The sequence below is a fragment of the Pseudochaenichthys georgianus genome, chromosome 20, assembly GCF_902827115.2.
Source record: "Pseudochaenichthys georgianus chromosome 20, fPseGeo1.2, whole genome shotgun sequence".
Classification (NCBI taxonomy): Eukaryota; Metazoa; Chordata; class Actinopteri; order Perciformes; family Channichthyidae; genus Pseudochaenichthys; species Pseudochaenichthys georgianus.
The window spans coordinates 5,397,020-5,414,471 of NC_047522.1; the positions used below are offsets into that span (position 1 = coordinate 5,397,020).

Here is a 17,452-nt window from a genome sequence, read left to right on the forward strand (position 1 = left end):
CGGAGCTTGTTGAGAGGCGGCACAGTTGGTGAGTGGGGGGTGGTACTGGGGTGGGTCTGTCTGAAACCTCTAATCAGGATCAGCTTAGGAAAGTTCAGAGCTATGTTTCTCAATGTAAATCCATGGGAGTCAACGGCACCCCTCACTTGCATTTATTGGCAAAAACACCTTAGAAAGGCAATTTCAAACGCAAAACCATAGTAAAGTAAATGTGCAATACATATCCAAAGATGCAAGCTTCTATGAGTCACAATGTCCCTCCCCCTATATTGTATGACCTTACCTTCAGTTACATGCAAAATATGATATATTCAAGTTTAGGGTTGAGGGTTAGGGTTTTAGAGACTATTCGTAAGATAATTTTTCTCATCATGACACTAATTAAATGAAATTTCATGAGAGCTAAAATAGGCAAGATAAGCCACATGCTGCACCATCTTTATAACAATCGTCTTTGGCTGCTCATTTAGATTTGATTGGTTATGAAGTGCAATGGCCTGCTGGGACTCAGGTTTCAGCATTCATTAGCATTTCCAGGTTGTAAATTGATGGCACCAATAGAGACAAACTGTACTTTGAAAGGAAAACATATAGACATATACACACACACAAGCACGTTTAGTATATCATTTATAGAGTAACACCAAGGGAGGGGCTTCTTCTATGTGTACTCCCAAGTGCTTCATATACACATGTAAGGATCTGATGGTTGATAAGCTGTGCTGAAGTGATGGTTGAACTGAGATGTTACATTCATTTAAACTATAGAACAATAAATAAAACACTGATCATTTCCTTCTTTCTTCTATATACATATATATATATATATATATATATATATATATATATGTAACAGGAGCTAGACATGGGGAAACTACAACTCAGTTTAATCTACCAGGCCTAACCCTAACCGACTTCTCTAAACAAGTATAGGTGTAAAAGTGTCTGGACAAGGCAAGGCAAGGCAAGTTTATTTATATAGCACTTTTCAACACAAGGCAATTCAAAGTTCTTTACAAAAAATGAAAGACATTAAGAAAAAGGCATTTCAAATCAGTCATTAAAAAGAAAAGCTAATAAAATAAACATTAAAAGAAAAAATACATGGATAAAAGTTACAGTGCAGTCTAAGATATGAATAGTTCAATTAAAAGCAGCGACAAAAAGAAAAGTCTTCAGCCTGGATTTAAAAGTAGTCAGAGTTGCAGCGGACCTGCAGGTTTCTGGGAGTTTGTTCCAGATGTTTGGAGCATAATAACTGAACGCTCTCCATGTTTAGTTCTGACTCTGGGGACAGAAAGCTGACCAGTCCCTGAAGACCTGAGAGATCTGGATGGTTCATCATTTAGCAGGAGGTCAGAAATGTATTTTGGGCCTAAACCATTGATTAGGTTGATTAACGGGAATTTGTTTCTTTCGCAACACATCCTTTTTCTATGAAGTTCACGCTGCTCTCCTGAGTCCTGCACAAAGCCAATCACAGACTCTTGGAGGCTCTGCGACCTGTCCAGACTTTCGAAGGGCAGTCTGAGCAGAACTGGAGGGGACAGTGAAATCTCATATGATGGCAGATGTGTGTGCCAGAGTTCAGTGAATGCCAGCTTATTGCTATCGAAAAGGTCACCGGGCTAGAAGCAGAATAAAAAGCCTTTACTGGGGAGAGTGATGTGTAATGTGTGTGTGTTTGTGTGTGGGATATGAAGGCCGCAACCCGAGGAAACTTAGCTCATATAAGTGCCACGCCCTGGAGCTGCTGCACCTCTCCCCACCTTTCTCTCCTCTCGCCAGGCTTTGGTGTCCGTTACCTTCAGGAAGCAGACTTTAAAATACACCCGGCTGTACGAGCCTAGAATCAATTACCAGAAAGATGAAATTCTCCGATAGCGCGGCCTAATGATAATTGCCCTGAATCTGCAATGATCTGACTTACAATGCAAAGCACTATTGGCATGGCAGCAGCGTATTGGCAGCCAAGTAGCTGGAATATCAATGATAATTGTTCCAATGTTGATTTGGATCCATGTAGCTGCCAGGAGTAAACATAAACCAATTGCAGAGACTCTATGGCAAGCGGCAGGGGTCATATTTCACTGATTTGTGATGAGTAGAGTACAGCGAGGGAGGAAATGGCTATGTTGGAGCTAACCGCTGCCTGTTTAATTGAAGCCCTTCTTTCACATTGACTGCCGGAGACAAGAGGGCAGCAGCGCGGCGCAAACTCCCTCTGATTCAATCAACGATCATCAGACTGTTAAACGCCGACGGCTGGCAATAATGATAATAATAAACTCTGTTTCAATTGTGCGTCCAGAAATAGAACACGTCCGTTGAAACATCAGCACGAATGTCCACTGTTGACGCAGGATTCATACACTCTATCCACAAAACAGTCGCTGAACAGCTAGCAGCGGACACATTTCAGGTTCAAATGAGGATCGACCTGAGGGAGAACGGATGATGACCCCATTTTGACGATGACCTCCCAGATTCGGCTTCCTCCCCCTGCCCCAACCGTCTTCGCCTTCGACCAACCTTGGCCGATCATGGGAGTCAGCATTTTTCAAAAGTGCCCGAGAGATGTCGGGCTGAATAATGTGTCCTATGAATAAAACACATTAGCTACAAAACATGTTGAATTATTCACATTTCAGAGCCTCCATCCCGCCCCACACAGGAGATATTAGTTCTTCAGTCACCGTATGCTTTGCACATAGTCCTCTGAGTCTGTCTCCCCCATGTTCGCTGGGCCTCTCTTGATCATTCTCTCGCTGTCTTTGTCATCTGTATTTTGTTAATCTCTCTGTGTCTCCTCCCAGCTGACTTTCTGCTCATGGCGACCGTCTATTTATACTTCTCAAGTTACTACTTTCCCTAGAACATCTTTCTATTTATCTAAAGAGCTCTTGAAGCTATTGAGGAGTGCATTTGTTCTGGGGGAATCTTTGATGACTTGGTAACACACGACGGCCCAAAATGGATTCATCATTTAGCGTTAATCTGAGGCGACCAGCTGTGAGTTTCAAAGTGAAAAGATGCCGGAATAAGGAGGAGGGCGGTTTGCTAATTAAATACTTGACCTAATATGCATCTTCTTTGCTCATTTTAGTTTCAGCTCTTCAAGGAATTTGTGTTTTTTTTGTATGATTGCAGCGTCATTTGCAGAATCAACAGCACCGCGTGAACTTCAAAGGGTAAAGCAATCAACCAATCACTGCTCTTTATTGTGCTATTTCAATATGAAATGCCTCTCATCCGACAAAATATCACTTTTAAGTAATCAGGATTAGACTAACGTGCAACACTGTGGAGCCTTTCATCAACAAGTCGATCGCGGGAAATGTGTTCAGGGATTCAACAACCCTGACATTCTCTTTTGTTCAATTAAACAGACAAAAAGCTAATTGAAATAATAAAATACCCTCAACCTGTTTTTGGTTATAAAAATACATAGCAACTTCCTGCAAGAAAATAAGCTGAGCTGGAAATTCTTGTCATAAAGGAAATGCTATTTGATTTATTTTCTTTTTGATTCTAGTGTAAAATAAGGAAGTACTTAATTATGAATTATACAGTATTTTTGAGGGACAGAACTGCAGCTGGCTCTGTGAGGTTGGCCCAGGCGCTGTTGTGTTTTGAGCTAAACAGCCTGCTAACATGGTCAAAGTCACAAAACGAACCTGCATGTCGACCACCAAAGAAATCCGACACTGACTGATATTCATTTCTCACAGGAAGGCATACAGTATGCTGAAATGGAGAGCAACTGTCTCCAATACACAGTGTCACCGAATGCCCTAAATAAACATTTTAAGGACAAGAAATAACCATACTGGCTAATAATAAATCCTGACAGTGAATTTGATTACATTGGACTGCTATGTTTGAGTAAAAAAAAGCTAAAAAGCAATGCACACTGCACGTGCAGAAGTACCGCCAAATGTAAGAAAAACAAACAAAAATGGTGTACTGGGACTTCAAACAGTGCTCCACTTAACGTCTCAAACATACTGTTGTATTTATAGTCCACCTCTGCACTATTTCACCCGGAGAGTGTTTGAAATGTTACACCACCCACTCATCTTATTTCTGATACAACAGAGAAGCTGCAATAACAACGGATGAAGGTTTTTTTTATGATGTTTTTGTTGGAAATATCCCATTTTACCGTGTCTTTCTGGGAGTAAAGAGCGTCATCGGCACATGAGAGTGCACTCTTGGAAGTAGCTCTCTAAACAGCAGAACGTGACGTCAATGGGCACAAACCTCTCTACTCCCTCAGCCCCGGCAACATATCTGAGCCACGCTCAGGCTTTGAACGTGACTGTCATGGCTGTGGGGTCAGAACCAGCCGAGAAGACCCACGATTCATGGACACAGATAAGAAGGCTGCCTTGAAATGAAGCGTGTGTGTGTGCAATTTTTAAAAAGGGAATATTTAGCAGTTTCTTTACTTGTACTCACCAGGGCACAGTATGTCTCCGGAGGGTCTCCACAGGTGATGTTGGGGGGATCCAGAGTGACTTTTAGGTACTGGGTCATGTCTGCGGCCTCTGGCTGGCAGGCCATGTAGTCCCAGGTTAAGCCTTCTTCTGTGTAAATCTGGAACTTACACAAATCGTAGTGGCCCCATGCGGCGGGGTAGTGCTGCACGGCCTGGCACACGCTGGTCCACAGCGTCAGCGCAAAATGGAAACGCATGACTGGTCTTCTGTAGGCTCCTTCTTCGAGGAGCTGTATCTCCTGTATTCTGTACTAACAAGGGTTCCCTCTTTCTACAACTCACTCAACTGGAGTGAGGAGGCATGCCAAGCTCCCCTCAGGTGGAGCGAGGGAAGGTTTCGAAGTGTCTCGTTGTTTTTCTTTACTACTTCTGTCTCTTTTTCTCGAGTGCTGGATAACTATGAGGGATAGTGAGGTTACCAGACCATTGAGTAGATACGAGGAGAGGATTTAGGTAGGGTGGAAGTGAGGAGGAGGAGGAAGAGGGGGGGGAGGCGAGAAGGAGATAGCCCTCTTTCACGCTGATAGGAAGATGAGTGACAGGTCTCCTCAGCTTGCCCGGCTGTCAATCATGGTCCTCTTCCTGCGTGGCGATGTGGTGCTGCGGAGAAACAGAAGAAGGGTGGGGTGAATACACCATCCTTATGGGAGTATGATTTGACAGTGAGGGAACATTAGCTGGCGCCATGATACGGGTGAAAGGTGTATTTGTGGATTCAAAGTTAGATCGGTGCAAGATGGGGGTGCCAGGTTGGTGTTTGTTGTCCATCAAAACACAAAAAATCAGTAAGTTGGATCCTGCTGCTTTCACACCAAACCCTCATCTCACTTGGTTGGATCAAGCCTACAGTGTTACAGACAGCTTACACCATCGGCTCACACCCAACACACACACACCCCCCACTGCATGAGCTGGAATGATAGGCATCAAACAAGATGTATCTATTATGTTTTACTTAGTTGTTCATATGATCTAATGTCTAAATCTCACAAAGAGAGCAGAACTGTGAGGTGATCCACTTAAGGTAACAGTATATAATGTTAAACGTGGGGGGAAAAGGCAGATTGTATAGAATTTGATGAATATGCATGTGTCTTATTTTGAACTGATTTGAGTACCATCGCGAATAATTAAGTGCTCTAAGGGTACAGGGTCATTGGTCATGGTGACTCTGATGTCATCAATGGGTATAGGATGTTATTGCCATTTACTTTTTCAATATAGTAATTAATTTGGTAGCTTTATTTCAAATGTTATAAAGAAAGTCTCCAAAAAGTGAAATAAAAAATCAAATATTTTACATTTGTTGATAACGTTTTTTTAAGTTTTCACCAAGCAGATTTGTGAGAGTTTGTCAGTATGAGCAACGTCTTTCTAAATATCTTGTATATTGCTGCTAACGTTCTTTCTCTTAAGTGGTAGAGCTGCCTGAAGCAGGAGACACTGCACTTTATCACCTACAGAGGTTTACTTCCCAGATAATATAGCGTCCATTAATATCTGACAACCAGTTTGTGATTTTGTTTTTGAAGTGACCGTAAGCGTCTTTTGTGTATGTGTGTGTGTGTGTGTGTGTGTGTGTGTGTGTGTGTGTGTGTGTGTGTGTGTGTGTGTGTGTGTGTGTGTGTGTGTGTGTGTTGACCGATATCCCCTCCAGTCATCAGTGATCAGTTAGCAGCTACAGTGTAGATGGGTGTTTGTAAATTGAATTTTTTTTGTTATTAACACAAACATGGCTAATTAATTTCAATTTTAATTTATTATGCGATAAATTGAGATTAATTAAGACACTTGGTCACAGCAGCCTTAAATAAAAAAAGAATAGTGGATTAGTGGAACAAGATTGATTGGAGGACATTAGATATTTATACTGTTACTGTTACTGTTATAGATGTTTAAAAAGGATTAATATCAAAGTACAGATTGTGCCAAAAAAGCAGCCGAGCACAAGCTGTGACCGAATGACAAGGTGATTTCTGTAATGTAAGACTTGGAAAAATAGGATACACCTTCTAGGTTATTCTCTTGACTACAGAAACACTGATAAGAAACAAAAAGGAGATTTGACATCCAGATAAGAAATGTACAGTTGTACGGTTTCACATTTGTCATATAGGGATGTGGTTATAGTATTTGCATGTGCCTCTTCAAAGTGTTTATGTGATGTGTTGTACCAGAGTATAGCTGTGGAGCTGCATCTGTGTCTGTGGATATGTTCACACTGTGTCATTCGGAGACACTTCAATCTGATGGGTGTAAATGATCATTTTAATTAACAGCCAAGGTCAGGGGCATACGCTTAGTGGCATGGAAATGTGTCAAATTCAGCAAGGGCACATACAGAGAAAAAAGTGTGTTATCCTCCACTACAAACAAGATTTTAGAGGCAAAAAAAACTTGGTAACTTGAGATGTTCAAGAACATGACACGATAAAATAAAAAACTCTTGAACTGGTTGCAAACTGATTTAAAAAAAACGAATTGCCCCTTATGCCTTGAGCTCTGTTTAAAAATAGTGATGTATCACAACAATAGAAGTAAGAATTATCCACTGATAGAGCAGGAAACTGGGATTACATCTCACACAATATAATATCATGGAGAAATATAATGTAAAACCAGTACAAAAGTGGGTATTGTGATTCAGAGAATGGAGGAAAAAGGTAAGGGGGTATGGAGCACCTTAAATCTAAAATGTAAGAATGTCAATGGGGGAGATGTCAGCAGGTGAGGTAGCAGCCAATTATCCAAAGGGAACTCTTGGCACCGAGCTCCCTGTTCCCATTAAGAGACATAATATTACCGTGTTACAGAGGAGACTAAAGAGATGGCCGGACAGTGTCTGCCAGTGTGTGCGTGAGAAAGCGTGTGTGCATGCTCCACATGCAACCTCTGGATAAAGAGAGGTTCAGGTCACGGGTAATGAGACAACAAGCGGTGGCGAGGCTTCGATAACAAGCAATAGAGATCACAAGCGCGGGGTCATTATCACTCTACAGTCCTGCATACAGCGGCCCCTTCCTCTCATTACTCCCTGCTTATAACCCTCCGTCTCCCCAAGGAGAAGAGGTGAGGGATAGAAAAGGAGAGCAGATGGAAGAAGTGTGGATGTGCATTTTCAGTTTTTTGGGACGGTCGCTTTTTCTAACCATCGATCAAGGCCCGAGGACATAAGAGGCGTCACACTCACAGGAAGTCTGAGCTTCTTCCATGTTTTGGCACAGAGCGATAACACTTACAGTAACAGTGGGGGTCGCCGGGCAACACGTTCTCACTCCCAACCCGTCACACGTTGACGGACGGTCAGGGCCCCTCCCCGTCACTCTATTACGGACAGGGTGCCCCTTATGAGTCCGTTTTCAATGGGCAGGGCGTCCCATAGACCTTCGTAGACCTCCCATAGCGTTGATAATAGACGCCATGAGAACGCTCCCCGACGGTCGGTTGTTATTGTCAATAGTCACACTCGATTTCGCCGATGTTCTTGTTGCCCCAGCTGGTCGACACCTCTTTTAGCAGAAACAAAGCACACCCTAATTATATTTAAAAACATTTTAGAAGCCCTCACGAAATACTTTAATGCAAATTAAAATGTAAATGTGAAGGGAAGTGTGTAATGTGGTGATTATTATTAACCCACGGATCTATAGGTTGGGGTATTGTTCCGCACGGACATTTTAGTTAACCGGACTTCCTGTTGATGTGAAATCCGAAAAAAATAAATAAAAATAAAATAATACTTTATTCCGAGTGTGCTTGCTTTTCTCTTTGGAGGTCATCACATAACGGCATTGTAATACACGGTTCGGCTGCATTAAATATTCCATATCTGCCGCCGAAACTGAATATGTGACGTGGATCATAAATATATCAGCAATTAAACAAAATATTCAATTTCTCTTCACAATACGTCTCCTTGCAGTATCAACACTAATTCGGCTGACTTTTATATTTGATCCAATCAGTATATTGGTATATGTACACCATAACGGTGCACAGCTGATAGAAAGGGACACCTGGTGGTTAAAGCACGTTATTGAAATGTATTATGTTTATTATTAGATATGAATAGGAGACACAGACAGACAAACTAATAAGGCTTTATTTAAACATTAAAGAATACTTTAGGTTAAGGTCTTATTTTGAATAAGAAAAAAGCTTTGGGGGTATACATATGAAGCCTGACAAAGTACTAATATATTGCTTTCCTGCAATGTTAACTACTGTATGTTTAAGCACTTATTTTAACTGATATTATACATATGTATTATACTCTTATAAGATGTATGTAGATAGTAAAAGAAATGTGCAGAATACGACAGTTTAATGGTGGAGGTATACACACATATTGATAGATGCCTTGTAATGCACTGTTGAGGAACCTGCGACCCAAGTTTTTCATCTCCGGCCTTGTCAGGTATTGAACAATCAATAAATAAAGAACACAGAATTATTAAATATAAAACACAGAATTTGTGTGATTATACTAAATGATTTACAAATAAACACCACTGGATATGTACAACCCGTTCAAATCCAGTTTTGGACAGTCTGCCGTGGTTCCATCCCATTTCAAAGTGTTGTTCGACGCTCAGCGTAACCCTCGGCGCACACTCAAACATCCAATCACAGAGCTTGAGGACTATCACGGGGTTTGTCAAGCGAAGCGCAGAGAATACTCTAAAATTCTCTAAAGCAACTACTATGAGCTGCTCCGACCCTCGGTCCTGACGGCCTCCAACTTGTGTTTATTAATCAAACAAATAAATAAACACAAGGATAATTATGTGTTATTGTTGAGTAAATAACAGTGTGTGGTTTAGAAAATAATTCAAAATTAGAAGGAAAAAACGATGAAACAATACAGATTTCAGTATTCTGAGCCCCTACTCTCCCCATAACTGATGGCAATAAAAGTCCTACATTATTCAATTAAAATAAAGAAGTAAAAACAATAAGTGTGGCTTGATATTGAGTAAGAAAAAGGTTGATAAACGCTGTGAGAATGGGTCTGCGGAGAGCATTTAGCCGCGATCCCAACTCCTCTATTACCAACGTTCAGGGAGCTCTATGCAAGTCAATGGGACGCCCTGCCCGTTGAAAACTGACTTCCAAGTGGTACCCTGTCCGTAATAGAGTGACGGGGAGGGGCCCTGGCCGTCCGTCAACATGTGACGGGTTGGGAGTGAGAACGTGTTGCGCCGGGTGTGAGAGAGGTGACTGCCAGACTGACTGTCTTTGTGTGACATTTAAAAAAACGAATGTATGACAATATAACTGCAAATATATTGATCATGCATTGACGCGGCCTCGTCACAACACATTTCTCTAGCACATGTTATCAATGGGATCACCTGCAGTGTCTGAGGAATGACTTAAAAGATGTGACTTGTTAAAAAATAGAGGTTGGAAGGTTAAAAAAAATCAAAAGATCAAAGCTTGCTTTAAAACGTAAATTGTGCTGATATGGTTCTCACAAAAATTGCTCGAAATTCTTAAAAATAACATCTGCTCCTTCTGCCTCATTGCACTAGACAACTGATCTTACAGACATTTTCTAAAGTTTCCACAGAACAAAACTGCACATATAATTTTGCAGAGAAAAGGTTGAACATCAATGTGAAGTAATTAAACATTCCTCCTCGGACTTTAAAATATGAAAAAAAGACATGATCTTTAGATCTAACCATGAATTGACCCCAGCAATGAGGTCTAAACGGGGCCTAAATGGGGAGGCGCCATAGAAATATAAAAAGTGAATACATTTATTTTAAGATGTATAAAAAAGGAAATTAAAGTTTTAATAATATTTACAAAATTATATATTTGCCACTAAACTGAAGATGAAGCAAATTAGCCACAATTGTAATATTGTTGGTGAAAACACTGCATGCTTTTCTGCTTTAAAATGATCTGATTTAATACTTAAAGATAGGGTAAGCATTTATTTTGGAAGAGCCTTCACCATACATAGTGCTGGTAAATCACGTGCCGTAGAGCAGTCTGTGCACTCGCAGCCTGACACGGCAAGGGACTGAAGGTACCAACCAGTCAGCACTGCAAACGGAGGCTGGATTTTATATTTAAACACATGAATCTTTCACAAGGCCCGGCAGACCCAGGAGAGGTTTTGTTTGGCTGGTGAGTTCATCCCACCCACCCAAACAGCCACCCATGAACCCGACCACTTCCCTGCCTCCGTGTCTGCTTCCATTTCATCCCCGGGGCCACTCGAGCATGACTGAGTGTTTCTCCGAATCACAAGGGAAACGTTACACGCACGTCCCCAGAGCCGCTCTTTAGGCTACTACTGGTGGGAGTCACTTGTAAATCATGCATTTTATCGAAGGAACAACTGATGGAGCTCATCCCTCACATATGACACACCTCAACCCTAAAAAGACGTGATTCACTTTTTACTCAAGAGGATATTTCCAGCCCCTTCATTGGCAATTTTATGGAATCATACCTTAACAGTTTAAATGGGCAATAAACACTCAGCATGTTAATTTTTGAGCCACAGTGTTTTCCTCTTTCTGTCCCACTTCATTGCCCATCCTTCCACTTGTCAATTCTTGCCATATTGATCTTTCTTTATTGATCAGTGGTTTTGTGGGTTCAGCTTTATGTCCTGCATCTGCCTCTGTCGTGGCAACATTTTCAACGGCTCCAGACTTCAATTGTATTCGTTCTTTGATCATTTTTTCCTCCAGCAGGACACAGCGAAGAGAATTGCCAGGTCATGACCTCACACAAATCACCTACAGTGGCCCACAGGGGGCAGTACTTACTCACCTGTCTGTTTAAAAGTTTAACAAATTAGAATATTACGAAAATAGAAATAAATGTCCACTTTATCTCTAAATGATGTGCTCAGTATCGTGTTGGGTAGCATAATTACAAGGTTACCACTTGATATCCCTTCTATCCCACCTTTCATTTTTTATTTCACGCATTTGATGCACTTTCAAGAGCAATTTCTGATCCTGCTTCTGTGCTGTCTCTACCTACTTTCATCTTTCCTGACTCTACCTGTTTCATATTCCCCACCAGTGTCTTGCTTAAAGAGAAACAAGAGCACAGGAAAGAGAGAGAGAGGGACAGAAAGACAGGAGGCCAGACAGTCAGAAATGGATGAAAGATAGATAAAGATAGAAGCTGGCCACGCTTCAGAAATAAAAAAGCCTCCTGCCTGCTCTCTGTGCTCCACTCACCAGATTTCTCTGCCTGCCTTTCCAGAATCCCTAATCTTTCCTGTTAACAACCTGCCAATAGGGCCACTGTCCTCATGAATAAACATATGGAGAGTGAAGCCTGGCCCCCGCAAACATGACAGGCAGCGTTACGGTAGAACAGCGAGAGCACGCCTGTAATGCTTCCCCGGGGCATGCCTCTGAGTCAGCCCATCACTTAGCGCTCTGTTCCACTTCTTAAAATGTCGCCGCATTCAATCGGCAGGCTTATGATCTTTTAATAATGACGGCAGGTAGCAAATGGCTGGAGTGCTGACAGCTGGTTAAGTGACTCTGCTGTGGGGATGGGTGGGCTGCTTCAGAAGGAATCAAAGCTGTGGCTCGGCTATAGGGTTAGACAAACAGCCAACACTGGGCTTTTATTGAGATTTCCTCCTCTGATATGATAGAATTCCGTAGCCTGGAGTTTTAGGGAGGGCCACATTAATGCTGGTTATCAAAAACCCATGTTGAACCCTGCCGAGGTTCCTTTAAATCAGGGGTGGGGAAGCGAGACCATTTGGTTTGGCCCTCGAGGTCATTTATAAACACACGCAAAAAAGAAAAAAAGTAAAGAAATCTAGACCGCAAAATAATTAAACAAGCGAGTGCCTGTTTTTCCTGGCAACGGTCATGGTCCTTGAACACAACACGAGCCTAACGTGTCATCACGTGGTATATGTCTCGTCTGACAGGGGTGCAGTGCTGACCGAGAGCACCAGAACGCCACTCCGGGACTTCAAATTGCAGTAGGCCTACCCATAAGTCCGTAGGCTACACATGCCGCAGTTTTTGCGTAGTTGTAAAACCAGTGAGGTAAAGGCACATCTTTATATGATCATTATAGTTATCAAAAAACAAGAGAATAAAGTAAACAGGTAGGCCTATAAAATACTATATGACAGTAAAAAAAAGTTGTTATTAATAAACAAGAATACAGTTTGAAAGGAGAGTGATTTGTAAAATATCCATAAAGAAAAAGTAAGTCTGCTTACAGTTCTGTTTCATATGGGTGTTGAGAGATGTTTCCATAGATCTCTTCATTTTGCTCTCAAAGTGCACCAGATTGATGCTTTCAACTTCAATATTTAAAAAAAAATCTTCACGGGGGAGCAAGCCCCCGGACCCCCCTAGAGGAGGTTAGGTCCCCCCCCACTTAAATCATGTTCACATGGATAGGAAACTAAATACATTTGCACACATCTTGTGTCCATATCTTTCTGTTTTGGTGGTCATGCCACAACCGTGCACGTGAATGCATGCGCGAGTCATGGCAAGATATCTGGATTAAGAGGTTGCTTTTTCTTTGCACAGCATGAAAGAAAGGCCAAATGAATGTGCTGTGATTTTTAAGCAGAGGTCAATAATTTGTACGGCCCTCGGAGGATGTTGAAAAAATTGAAATGGCCCTTGAGAGGAAAAAGGTTCCCCACCCCTGCTTTAAATGGAAGTGGCTGCAGCCTCTCCTCACATCCAGCGTCCAATGGAGTCAGACAGGTCAGGCCTCCGAAGGCGTCCTCCACTGCACCAGCTGAATCTGCCACAATCCTCTATTTCTTCCTCTGTCCCTTCTAACTCCTTCCCCGCCCGGCCCCCCTCCCCTGAGCTGCTGAAGCTGCCACATGAACTCTGTGTGTGCGAGAGCTGCACTTTTGACAGGGTGACTCGCCGAAAGCTGCCCAGAGTGGAGTTGAACACCCTCGGGCGTGCATGGGTTACTCCAGCTTCACACATGCAGCAGTGCACGGGGCACCCAACGAGCCTCCGCCTGACCTGCCTCCATCCCCTCCGTCTCTCACCCTGCCTCCCCTCGCCACCGAGCATTCCTCTCTGTGCGACACAGGAACACCTTATGCATTATTAAAGACACCTTTCCTAAAAGGCTGCTGGCACATTATTCTGCAACCACAGTGACATGTCTGGATACTCAAAACGTCCACTCGCCCTGGTAGCTCTCTGCTGAAATATAAGCAGGGACAACAAGGTTTAAAGCGACAGCTGCTAACAGCCACACAAGAGATGACTCATTATTACCTGTCATTCTTTCATGGGTTGAGTGAAATATTACGAGTAAAATCACAATGTATAACTCCATAAAAATCACTAAGGTTACTAATTTAAGGTTTTAAAACTAAACTTAAAAAGGTGTTATCTTATCCATTCAGTACAGCATGTGCCTCAGCCCTAAAGCCATTATGTTCTTGTGATAATAATGATGAGCATGCCCTTAAAATATATTTTAAAGGTATTATCCAATACAAGGCCAAGGTAAAATCATGTGGGTCTTTCAGAAAATAACTTTGACACACAGTCACAGATTTGTGAGAAATAATATGCCTTACACCAAAGGGCTAAAATAAATCTCAAAGAAGAAGAAGAATTAAGCAAATGTGTATTAAATAAGAAGCTAGTGCATGCGCGAAGAGTGACGCAACATGGAAAGCTTGTGGCCAAACTAATCTCACTGTAACAGGTAGCTCATAACATGACGTATAGGTCAACTGGCTGCAGCATGACACAGATGTAATTATGCTGATAGATAGGCAACGATTTGGTAATAAGTTCCACAAGGGGGCGCCTCAAAAAATGACCTGAAGAGTAAGTTTTGGATGCATTCAAGGTCGCCTCATGTGTGAATATGAATGGCTTTGTGGCTCAGAGAAAAGTTATTCATGCTGTTTTGAGGGAAAAGTCCTACAAGTATCAGCACACTGTTTGTCTATTTGTTACAGATGATAAATGCAGCCACGTAACACATCACGACTGTAGAGAAAACGCTCCAACACACAAAAAGTAAACTTTACGAGCAAAAAGAAGAACTTACATTTCATGTACAGGGTACCTGTTCCCCTGCTCTCTCTTTAACGCCGTTCAACAAGTTCAGAGAAGAAGAATGAAGAAGGATGAAGAAAGAAGCTCTTTAAGACGCGCTCCTTAACGGCAATGTGATGAGTACGCACGTCTGTCTCAGAGGAATCGCTGTGCGCACCATCTCTCACTCTTGTTTGGAGAAAACGATCAAGAGGAGGATTTTCCTGCCACTTCAAAACAAATGACTGATCACCGTCCTGAGGGCTCGGTCAGCAGCACCGCGCCTGGTGTAAGCGGGGGGATTTCTGAGACGGAGGTCCGGTGCCAAAGTGTCCATCATCCTCTCTCCAAGTGTCATTCCATCACGGCGTCAATCTGAGGCGCAGTGATGTCCGCAGAAAAGGGAAAAAAGCCCACTTCGCAAAATAAACTTTGACCTGGTCGTGTGCGTCCCACCTGTTTATAATTCCTTCCTTTCCAACTGCGTGCGGATCACTGCGCGGATCTCATCCCCACTCTCTCTATCCTACTCCCGCGCTATGAATATGTTTGAGCCACCCAACAGGGACAGGAATCACACCAATTACACTCGGCGTCTGAGAATATCCGCTCTTCTGGACGTTTCCCTTCTGCACCGCCCGCCCAAACGGAGATGGCGGGGAAGATAATGCGCTCCGAAGCTCTATTAGATGAGACGCACACTCAGCTTGTTTCCCCCCCACGCACACCTAGGTTTCTCTCCCCACCCCTCTAGCCCGTCTCCACTTCGCCTTCAAACCCCCCCACCACCCTCACACACGCGCGCAGCATCCTCTTTCGGGACCCGTTATAACTCAGGAGGGAGGAGGATCGCCTGCAGTTGAACCTCTTTTAATGGAGTTCACCCGGTTCGACCATCGCGTTAAATTATCCAACAAATGCGCGCGTTAACGGTCTCAAAGGAAATATTGCATCCGGGTGAAATAGAAAGAGGAATATCTCTGACTCCCAGCTGGCGATTATTACTGGGCAGGCAACCAAAGGCGTGTGCAATTTTAAGATATGAAATGCTTTTGTGTTAGTATCTAAAAAGGGCAGTTTATGTACTTTTATTATCATGGCCGTACATGAAGTTGTTTAATCTCCTATTACTTAAGTGTAGGAAGTCGTCTGATTTTAATTTATAGGAAAAATGTGTCACTCCAACACCAAGGTGTCATTTTAAACAGCATCTCATTCAAATGATCAATGATAAATGGGCAATAGCCTATAGGGGAACATAATTGATTGTAATTTTATATAAACACTCACTGCTGTTTTCAGAATGACAATAGGCGACATGGCTTTAACTCATTCCTTCACCCTTCGATAACATTGCTAACGAGAACAATTTAATCAATCCTGACTGAGAGTGCACCGTCTTCTCACACCTTAATGTATTCACACAAAGAGTAAGAGGAGGTAGAGAAGGGGGGGGGGGGGGTGTTCAGGTCTTGACACTTGGCGCACAGGTTAACCTCTCAGCAGGTTGACAAGCAGCTCAATGTGTGGATGCCTTCTGTCTGCAGACAGCCTCTATGGGCCCACAGAGGCCCTCATCACCCCCGCATATATCACCCCAACCTGCTTGCATTCAATGGTGTCATCAGAAAGAGAGCCGAACCTCAGAACACGTGCGTAAAAGTGTACATGTAACAAGATAAAGATTGGCTTTAAAAGATGAGATAGAGATCAAAGATGGTAATCCAGCGTGAGAGAGAAAAATCAATTGGATGACAACAGCGCTGTCTCCGTTTTATCTATGACAAGGAATCATGGGGTTATTATCTGCACACAGCGTGACTGATTCATTTCAAATGACTTTTTACTGTATGTGGAAACGCAGTGCCTATACCACCTCTCAGTCAGTTAAACCCTCATATAAAGCACACGCAGGTGAGTTGTGCAGGAAATTGCAAGAAGACAGCTCAGTCAAATCAACCAGATATATCCTTTATCTGGCACTACAACATTGGCTACACTTTCGAACCAAACGTGTTGATTTTGCTGATGTGTGGGCTGCATTCCCACGCATAGAAAAATAAAGAGTAGTGCATAAAAAGCAGACAAAAGATAAAACAGAAAACGTATGCATCTGTTCCCAAATTAGTCGGGATACAAATCCCACACGAGGCACAAATTGGCCACCCACTCCGTGTGCGTCGCAGCGAAGCTCTAAAAGTTTACGCGCTCCGGTTTGATTGGGGATGGATGAAATGAAAAGAAGAAGGGCTGAGACTCTCACCTTGGTCTTCAGTGCTTGATAGCGTGGAGGACAGCCACTCGTGTCGCAGCCAAATAAATCCGCTTTGAAACGGGACATCTTAGCGCGGCGAGGGAATGGGAGGCTCGTCGTAAGAGCGACCAGCTTGTCTCCGCCGCTCGCGGGGAATGGAGGAGAGCTCCCGGTACCGGCGCAACGTCACCTAGAGCCGGACACTCCAGGAGAAAAAAATCCTCCACGCCAGGTGTAACCGATAAGAAAAAGTTGGTAAAAAGAAAGCAGGTGATATAAATAAGATTCCAAGTGGCTCATTAGAGAGGAGTGACCGGACTCACTGCTCTCTGACACAATGAGGCGCTCAGCCTTTGACAACTGACTTTCACCTCAAGTTTCCTTCTTTGCTGAAGCCTGTGAGCCGCAACTGAGAGCAACCACGAACGGAAACATCTCTCACTGCTGCAGTTAAGCTTTCTTTGTAATAAATCATTCAATGATATTTTACCACTGAAACACATTTTCCTATGACAAGTCACGGAGATCACATTCAAATCTGCTCATCAGCTATTGGATTTCTGTACACAAGAAAATGTTGTTGAAACGGTTTGCCTTTCACTTTTTTTTATTTATTGAAAAAAGTGTCCCCATTTCAGAGCAGTGCCAGTTGAG

General features: G+C 42.8%; 1 protein-coding gene across 9 annotated transcripts in view; it reads right to left on the reverse strand.

Annotated features, from left to right (window-relative positions):
• The window catches only part of ntng1a (netrin g1a), a 92,974-nt gene extending 76,122 nt beyond the window's left edge, over nt 1-16,852 (reverse strand). For 8 of the 9 annotated variants that reach the window (XM_034108316.1, XM_034108312.1, XM_034108310.1 and 5 more), the window contains exons 1-2: nt 14,558-15,254; nt 4,462-5,101 (exon numbers count right to left, since the gene is read on the reverse strand). In XM_034108316.1, the coding sequence (XP_033964207.1) occupies nt 4,462-4,698 (237 nt within the window). In that variant the 5' untranslated portion in view covers nt 4,699-5,101; nt 14,558-15,254. Of the gene's footprint in view, nt 1-4,461; nt 5,102-14,557; nt 15,255-16,807 lie in introns of those variants that run through there. The other variant, XM_034108309.1, reaches the window with a different exon arrangement.
• Nucleotides 16,853-17,452: the final 600 nt, after the last annotated feature.